Genomic DNA, 8,913 nt, shown 5'->3' with positions numbered 1-8,913 from the left:
AAGGGTGTCTCTGATCTATCATCCTCTAGAGACACACAAACATGAAGATGCTTCCTATCTTTTATACCTTTCTTCACTATGGTCACTTCCTCATGTCTCCCCATCTAGCTTCGTCCAATCATAACATAAAGCCCACATTCCCACGAGAACGCCCAGGAACGTCTCGGAACATCTCCTGACGTCAAAGGCTTCTGCTGGAGTTTTTATCTGTTACTTCTTTATCTAGAATTACCCTGTCCTGTATATTGTTACTTTATTCTTCCAGCAGTCTGGCTTCTGCTGACAGCTCATTTCTTTCTAAGTTATATTTTTCAGAGTTCTAGTATAAATCAACCATCCCTATTAACCCTTTTCTCACACTAGGGATAGAAAAATATAACTTAGAAATAAATAAGATGTCAGCAGAAGCCAGACTGCTAGTAGAATTGAAAGTAACAATATAAAGAACAGAGAAATTCTAGATAAAAAGTAGCAATAGAAATACTTCAGTAGAAGTTTTAAGTGAAGTAAGGCAGAGTTGAAAAGGGCGAGGGGTTAAAAACAACTACGCAAGCCTAATGAACTTGCATGAATATGTACACACACCTACTATGACAAGATGCCTAATTTAAATGCACATGCGATGCATGATAGGGGAGGTGTCTTTGACGTTGGGTGGGCGTTCCACGACGTTCTCGTGGGAATCTGGGCTTTATGTTATGATTGGAATAAGCTCAATGGGGAGGGATCAGGGTGTGACAAACGTGACATGAAAATGTATAAAGATAGAAAGCAGCTTCATCTTCGGTGTGCCTCTAGGCGACATCAGAGGAGAGGCACCTATTCTGCAGAATATGAACTTAATAAAAACACTTCTTTGCCTGAATTTGTCTCAAGAGCGTTTGTGATTTTGAATCTCACAACACCAACATGGAGATCAGCAGAGGATGTGCCACCCTCCCTAATGTCCAATTAACCCACCACGCGACCATCGGTACATGGGACCTCCATGATGGAATACATCTAAACAGAAAGGGTCAGCATTAGCATCAGCATCGGCCCCCGGGAAGGGAGGAGGGGCGGGGAAAGGACGCGGGGTCTGACGTCACAAAGGGCCAAGTCCCACCCCTACTTGTGTCTGACCAATCAGAGCCGCGTCCCGCCGCAGGTCGAGCCGTTACTCGCCAATAGGAGCCGCCCATCCCGCCCTAGCAACGGTTGTCAGAGAGACAGAGAGAGAGGGAGAGAGAGAGAGACAGAGAAGATAGAGATATTGATATATATAGATACAAGATGGCGGCGCCCGCGGTGAGGCCCGGGGACAATTATCCACAGACAGAGGCTGAGGGTTTGGGACTCGGGGGCCGTGTGTGGGGAGAGAGAAATACCCCCCGGCCTAACTTACGTTTATAGGGTGATTTCACGAAAGGTCACTGGATCATAGATCCTCACCCACGTGACCGCAAAATCCAACTGGGGTACAAGCGTCACTTCCGGCACGCAAGCTAAGGAATGGGATAATTGTCAGCTGTTAATTGGACAAAGTCAGGACATTTTATTATTATAATCCAATTAACAGCTGACAATTATCCCATTCCTTAGCTTGCATCTGAGTAAAATTCATTTCAAAACGCATTTATGGTTTACGATTATTTAAATGGTAAATGTAGCTTCAGAAGCATTTTCCTTTTGCATGAGGGAGAGAGAGGGAGAGAGGGAGAGAGAGAGAGAGAGAGAGAGAGAGAGAGAGAGAGAGAGAGAGAGAGAGAGAGAGAGAGAGAGAGAGAGAGAGAGAGCGAGAGAGAGAGAGAGAGAGAGAGAGAGAGAGAGAGAGAGAGAGCGAGAGAGGGAGACCGAGACAGAGGGAGAGCGAGAGAGAGAGAGAGAGAGAGAGAGAGAGGGGGGGAATGAGAGAGAGAGAGAGAAACAGAGAGAGAGAGATATATAAGACTAACACTAAGAAATTAATATTGAATTGCTAAACTTGCTATTGTGTTGTACTGCGTACAGCTGCACGAACGTGTAGGAATCAATAAAGGGCTATAGGCCTATTGCGAGTTTATGTACAAGGACATATCTATCCATGCACTGTATACTTGTATTTATGCTTATGCATTTTAAACATGTATGTCATGTTTGATACTTTGGCAATATAACAATGTTTTTTTATCATGCCAATAAAGTTTTTTAATTGAAATTGAATTGAGTTGAGAATGAGAGAGAGAAACAGAGAGAGAGAGACAGAGGGAGACAGAGACAGAGCGAGAGAGAGTGCTGGAATAACTCAGCATGTCAGGCAGAATCTGTGGAGAAGATAGACACAAAGTGCTGGAGTAACTCAGCGGGTCAGGCAGATTCTGTGGAGAAGATAGACAAAAGGTGCTGGAATAACTCAGCATGTCAGGCAGCATCTGTGGAGAAGATAGATACAAAGTGCTGGAGTAACTCAGCGGGTCAGGCAGCATCTCTGAAGAGAAGGAATGGGTGACATTTTGATTCGAGACCCTTCTTTGGTTTAGTTTAGTTTTGAGATGCAGTGCGGAAACAGGTCTTTCGGCCCACGTAGTCCGCGCAGACCAGCGATCACCCCGTACACTAGCACTATCCTAAGCATATTTGGGACAATTTAACAATTTTGCGGAGGCCGATTAATCTACAACCCTGAACGTCTTTGAAATGTTGGAGGAAACCGGAGCACCCGGAGTAAAAACACACGCAGGTCAAGGGGAGAACGTACAAACTCCGCACAGACAGCACCCATATTCAGGATGGTACCCGGGTCTCTGTTAGTGATGCAGCAACTGTGCCGCGCAGAATTATATAATGGTTTCCTCCACCATAAACGCACCCAATATGTGCTAGTAATGTCCTGTTTGCCAGCTTGCTGACCATCTGTGTTCTTCTCCTGCAGAGTTTAGGAGCCGTTGCTGTGGACAGAGAGACGGGTACGTGAGCGGCCATTGTGGGTGGTTTGGGTGCCGGTGAGCCCCCTTCCCCCCATCTGCTCGGTGTGCGGGCTGAGCTTCGAGGGGCTGAGCTTCGATGGAGGACCACATGACGGGGCACAACAAGGAGAAGCGTTATGAGTGTGACGTGTGTGGCAAGGCCTGGCAGAAGCAGAGCCTGCTGGAGCTCCACCGGCTGGAGCAAACGGGAGAACGCCCCTTCAACTGCTCGGAGTACGGCAAGAGCTTCACCAAGTTCAAGTTCAAGTGAGTTTATTGTCATGTGTCCCTGTATAGGACAATAGAATTCTTGCTTTGCTTAAGCACACAGAAAATAGTAGGCATTTACTACAAAACAGATAAATGTGTCCATATACCATGATATAAATATATACACACATGAATAAATAAACTGGTAAAGTGCAAATAACAGAAAGTGGTTGTTAATAATCAGAGTTTTGTCCGAGCCAGGTTTAATAGCCTGATGGCTGAGGGGAAGTAGCTATTCCTGAACCTGGTTGTTGCAGTCTTCAGGCTCCTGTACCTTCTACCTGAAGGTAGCAGAGAAATGAGTGTGTGGCCAGGATGGTGTGGGTCTTCGATGATACTGCCAGCCTTTTTGAGGCAGTGACTGCGATAAATCCCCTCGATGGAAGGAAGGTCAGAGCCGATGATGGACTGGGCAGTGTTTACTACTTTTTGAAGTATTTTCCTCTCCAGGGCGCTCAAAGTGCCGAGCCAAGCCACGATGCAACCGGTCAGCATGCTCTCGACTGTGCACCTGGAGAAGTTAGAGAGAGGCTTCCTTGACAATCCGACTCTCCGTAATCTTCTCAGGAAGTAGAGGCACTGATGAGCTTTTTTGATAATTGCGTTAGTGTTCTCGGACCAGTAAAGATCTTCAGAGATGTGCACGCCCAGGAATTTGAAGTTCTTGACCCTTTCAACCATCGACCCGTTGATATAAATGGGGCTGTGGGTCCCCCTCCTACTCCTTCCAAAGTCCACAATCAGTTCCTTGGTTTTGCTGGTGTTGAGGGCCAGGTTATTGCGCTGGCACCATATGGACAGTTGCTCGATCTCTCTTCTGTACTCTGACTCATCCCCATCAGTGATACGCCCCACAATAGTGGTGTCGTCAGCGAACTTGATGATGGAGTTCGCATTGTGGTTCGCTACGCAGTCATGGGTATAGAGTGAGTACAGCAGGGGGCTGAGCACGCAGCCTTGAGGTGCTCCCGTGCTGATTGTTATCGAGGCTGACACATTTCCACCAATGCGAACAGACTGTGGTCTGTGGACGAGGAAGTCGAGGATCCAGTTGCAGAGGGATGCGCAGAGACCCTGTTCTGCGAGTTTGGTAACCAGTTTGGAGGGAATGATTGTGTTAAATGCCGAGCCTGACATATGAGTTTGTTTTTGTCCAAGTGGTCCAGTGCGGAGTGGAGGGCCAGCGAGATCGCATCCACCGTTGATCTGTTGTGGCGGTACGCGAACTGCAGTGGGTCCAGGTTTTTGTCGAGGTAGGAGTTGATTTGCTCCATGATCAACCTCTCAAAGCACGTCATCACCACCGGCGTTAGTGCCACTGGTCGATAGTCATTGAGGCACGTCACCTTACTCTTCTTGGGCACCGGTATAATTGATGCCCTTTTAAAGCAGGTGGGGACCTCAGACCTCAGAAGTGAGAGGTTGAAAATGTCCGTAAAAACTCCCGCCAGATGGTCCGCACAGGTTTTTAGAACACGACCGGGTATACCATCAGGTCCAGGTGCTTTTCGGGGGGTTTACCCCTCTGAAGGTTTTCCTGACATCGGCCTCTGTGACTGAGACTGAAATGCCATCACAGCGAATGGGGGATCGGGAACGCACATCAGTATTCTCCCTGTCAAAGCGTGCGTAAAACGCATTGAGCTCGTAAGGGAGTGATGTTACACCGGCATTCGAGCTGCCTCCTGGTTTTGCCTTGGAGGAGGTGATTGCATTCACACCCTGCCACAGCGGCCGAACTTCTGTCTCGTCCTCCAGTTTGGAGCAGGTCCCTTTTGGCCTTTTTGATGGCCTTACCAAGGTCGTATCTGGTCTTCATGTAGGCCACTGTATCATTGGAGGTGAATGCCCTGTGTCTGGACTTCAGGAGAGTGCGGATCTCAAAGTTCATCCAAGGTTTCTGATTGGGAAACACTCGGAAGGTTTTTGTAGGGATGCAGTCCTCCACACATTTCTTTATGAAGTTTGTAACGACTGTGGCATATTCGTTCAAGTCCGTTGCCGAGTCCTTGAACATTGCCCAGTCTACAGACTCCAAACAGTCCTGGAGTTGTTCTTCTGCCCCCCCCCCCCGACCAGCTCTGCGCTGTCCTCGCTTCTGGGGGTGCGCTCTTTAATTGCTGCCTGTAGGCAGGAAGAAGCAGCACCGCGGTATGGTCGGACTTACCGAAGTGAGGGCGAGGGATAGAACGATAGGCATTCTTGATGGTGGTGTAGCAGTGGTCGAGGGTGTTATGTCCTCTGGTGCAGCAGGAGACATGTTGGTGGAAGTTGGGGAGTGATTTCTTGAGGTTCGCCTTATTGAAATCCCGAGCAATGGTGGTAAATGCCTCGGGGTAAGACGTCCGGTGTTTGTTGACCACGGCATGCAGCTCCTCCAGTGCCAGACGGACGTCTGCCTGGGGTGGGGTGTAGACCGCGGTCAGGATACCGGAGGTGAATTCTCTCGGGAGGTAGAAGGGACGGCACTTCACCACCAGATGTTCGAGGTGTGGAGAGCAGGAGTTGGACAGGACTGCCACGTCGGAACACCACGCAGAGTTGACCATGAGGCAGATGCCCCCTCCTCTCCCTTTCCCAGATGCCAGGGTACGGTCCATGCGGTGGATGTAGAACCCTTCAGGCTGGATCGCTGATTCTGGGGAGCTGGGGGTGAGCCATGTCTCTGCAGCTCCAGCCTCCTGCAAAGGCACAACCGTGTGCACTCCAGCGAGAGGCCCTTCACCTGCTCCGACTGCGGCAAGAGCTTTAAGATGGCGAATCGCCTGAAGATACACCGGCAGGTGCCCACGGGCCTGTGGGTGTACACCAGTGGCCAGCACCAAGACTGCCCATACTGCGGTGATGAGTTTGACAGCTCACGGGGGTTGCAGCAGCACCGGCTGACCCACGCTGGCGAGCAGCTGCTCCCACTGTGACAAGAGAGCATGGGGGCAGCGGGAGCACCAGCGGATACACACCGGAGAGAGACCCTTTGTGTGCGCTGAGTGTGGCAAGGGCTTCACCCGCATGTCCAGCCTGTGGCAGCACCGGCGTACCCACAACGGTGAGCATCCCTTCCTCTGCCCGTCCTGTGGTAAGGGCTTCACCCGCCTTGGCCTCGTGCTGGAGCACCGGCGAGTCCACACCGGCCAGCACCCCTTCACCTGCCCGCTCTGTGGCAAGGCCTTTGCCCGCTCCTCCAGCCTGATGGCACACCGCCATGTTGATAGTGCTGTTAAGGTAGACACAAAATGCTGGAATGAATGGGTAACTTTTCGAGTCGAGACCCACTTCAGTCTCGAAAAGAAATGTCACCCATTCCTTCTCTCCAGAGATGCTGCCTGTCCCACTGAGTTACTCCAGCATTTTATGTCCTTTTTTGTAAACCAGCATCTGCAGTTCCTTGTTTTTACACCATTCTGGTAAACCATCTCTGCACCATCCCCAAAGCCTCCACAACAGTCCTGTAATGGAGTGAACAGAACTGTATGCAATACTCCAAATGCTACCTGACCAATGTCCCTTAAAGCTGCACATATACATTCCTCTCTCCTTATCTTGCACCCTATTATATCCTTATTTTCTCTCGCCTCTTGTCACTTACTCCACTCACCTGCCGATCAGCCCCTCATCCGTAAATATCGTGTCAGTCTGAAGCAGGGTCCTGTCCCGGAATGCCATCTATCCATGTTCTCGAGAGATGCTGCCTGACCCGCTGAGTTACTCCAGCACTCTGTGAAACGCCACCTATCCTTGTTCTCCAGAGATGCTGCCTGACCCGCTGAGTTACTCCAGCACTCTGTGAAACGTCACCTATCCTTGTTCTCCAGAGATACTGCCTGACCCGCTGAGTTACTCAGCACTCTGTGAAACGTCACCTATCCATGTTCTCCAGCGATGCTGCCTGACCCGCCAAGATACTGCAGCACTTTGTGTGAGAGTCATAGAGTGACACAGCGTGGAAACAGGCCCTTTGGCCCAACTTGCCCACACCGACCAACATGTCCCAGCTACACCAGTCTCACTTGCCTGTGTTTGGTCCATATCCTTCCAAACTTGCCCTATCCATGTACGTGCCGAACTGTTTCTTAAACATTGGGATAATCCCAGCCTCAACTACCTCCTCTGGCAGGTTGTTCCATACACCCACCACCCTCTGTGTGAAAAACATACCCCTCAGATTCCTATTAAATCTTTTCCCCTTCACCTTGAACCCATGTCCTCTGGTCCTCGATTCCCCCACTCTGGGCAAGAGATTATGTGCATCTAACTAAATTGTGTTCTATGCAAGATTCCAGCATCTGTAGTTTCTTGTGCCTCCCTCACTATTCACCTATCACTTCTGAAGAAGGGTCTCAACCTGAAACATCAACCATTCCTTTTCTCTAGAGATGCTGCATGTCCCGCTGAGTTACTCCAGCATTTTGTGTCCACCTATCACTTGCCAGGCTTTGTCCAGCCCCATCCCTCTTTTCCAGCTTCCTCCCCCCACCCTCTCCACTCAGTTCTGAAGAAGGGTCCTGACTCAAACCGTCATCTGTCCATTCCCTCTAAAGTCGTGGAGGAACTCAGTGGGTCCGGCCGCATCTGTAGAGGGAAGGGAATCTAAGGCGACCACTCCCACCTCTCCTTTCCAACTTTCTCCACCTCCCACACCAAGCAGTCTGAAGAAGGGTCCTGACCTAGAATGTTGCCTGTCCATGCTCTCCAGAGGTGCAAGTTACTCCAGGAGATTGTGTTCCTCTTTTTGTAAACCAGCATCTGCTGTTCCTTCTTTACGTATGTGAAGAGGAAAACATTAGCTAAGACAAAAGTACCAAAACATTAGTTAAGACCAGGTCTCCAAGATGGCGCCTGCCTGCGGCGACTTTTGCGGAGCTCCGGAAAATAAAAGGCTCAACTACAACTTCCAACAACTTACCTGGATCAGAAAAACGGCAGAAATCGGTGCCGTTTCGGACAAGCTGCCGGAGCACCTCAAGGCTCTCGCAATTTCGCGATTTCCCGCAGCTGCGGGAACCCCTGACTTTAAACGTTGCCACGCTGGCTGTGGAACTCCCGACCCGACTGCGATCACAGGTACTGTACCTTGAAACGCCGGGATGACCCCCAGAGCCGACGGGCTGGATCTCCCAGCAACAACGGAGCTGCAGTTGCCGACTTTGAGGGAACCCCTGTTCGTTACGGAGCTGGAGCTGCCGTCTGTGAGGGAATCCCCGTTCCAGCGCAGGTCCGCAGAAACAGCAGGTACAGCAAGTACAGTACCTGTAAACAAAGGGGAAGCCTCCATTTTGCCCGGAAACGTGGCCGTCGGGCAGGACTTCAGGTCAGAATGAAGCGCAGGGGCCTCCGGCCCCCTCTCCCAACTATCCTACTGGCTAATGTACAGTCCCTTGAAAACAAAGTGGAGGACTTAAGGGCAAGACTGCTTTATCAAAGGGAGCTGAGGGAATGCTCTGTGTTCTGTTTCACAGAGACATGGCTCACCCCCAGCTCCCCAGACTCAGCGGTCCAGCCTGAAGGGTTCTCCATCCACCGCATGGACCGTACCCTGGCATCTGGGAAAGGGAGAGGAGGGGGCGTCTGCCTCATGGTCAACTCTGCGTGGTGTTCCGACGTGGCAGTCCTGTCCAACTCATGCTCTCCACACCTCGAACATCTGGCGGTGAAGTGCCGTCCCGTCTACCTCCCGAGAGAATTCACCTCCGTTATCCTGACCGCGGTCTACATCCCACCC

General features: G+C 50.5%; 1 protein-coding gene across 1 annotated transcript; it reads left to right on the top strand.

Annotated features, from left to right (window-relative positions):
* Positions 1-3,010: 3,010 nt before the first annotated feature.
* LOC116970529 (zinc finger protein 679-like) lies at positions 3,011-6,112 on the top strand. The gene is made up of 2 exons (XM_033017167.1): positions 3,011-3,179; positions 5,866-6,112. The coding sequence occupies exons 1-2, from the start codon at positions 3,022-3,024 to the stop codon at positions 6,110-6,112; spliced, it is 405 nt and encodes a 134-aa protein (XP_032873058.1). The 5' UTR covers positions 3,011-3,021.
* The last annotated feature ends 2,801 nt before the right edge of the window (positions 6,113-8,913 follow it).

Source organism: Amblyraja radiata, unplaced genomic scaffold (assembly GCF_010909765.2).
Source record: "Amblyraja radiata isolate CabotCenter1 unplaced genomic scaffold, sAmbRad1.1.pri scaffold_996_ctg1, whole genome shotgun sequence".
Taxonomy (NCBI): domain Eukaryota; kingdom Metazoa; phylum Chordata; class Chondrichthyes; order Rajiformes; family Rajidae; genus Amblyraja; species Amblyraja radiata.
Note: the sequence above shows the minus strand (reverse complement) of the source record. Positions and strands in the feature narration are given on the sequence as shown.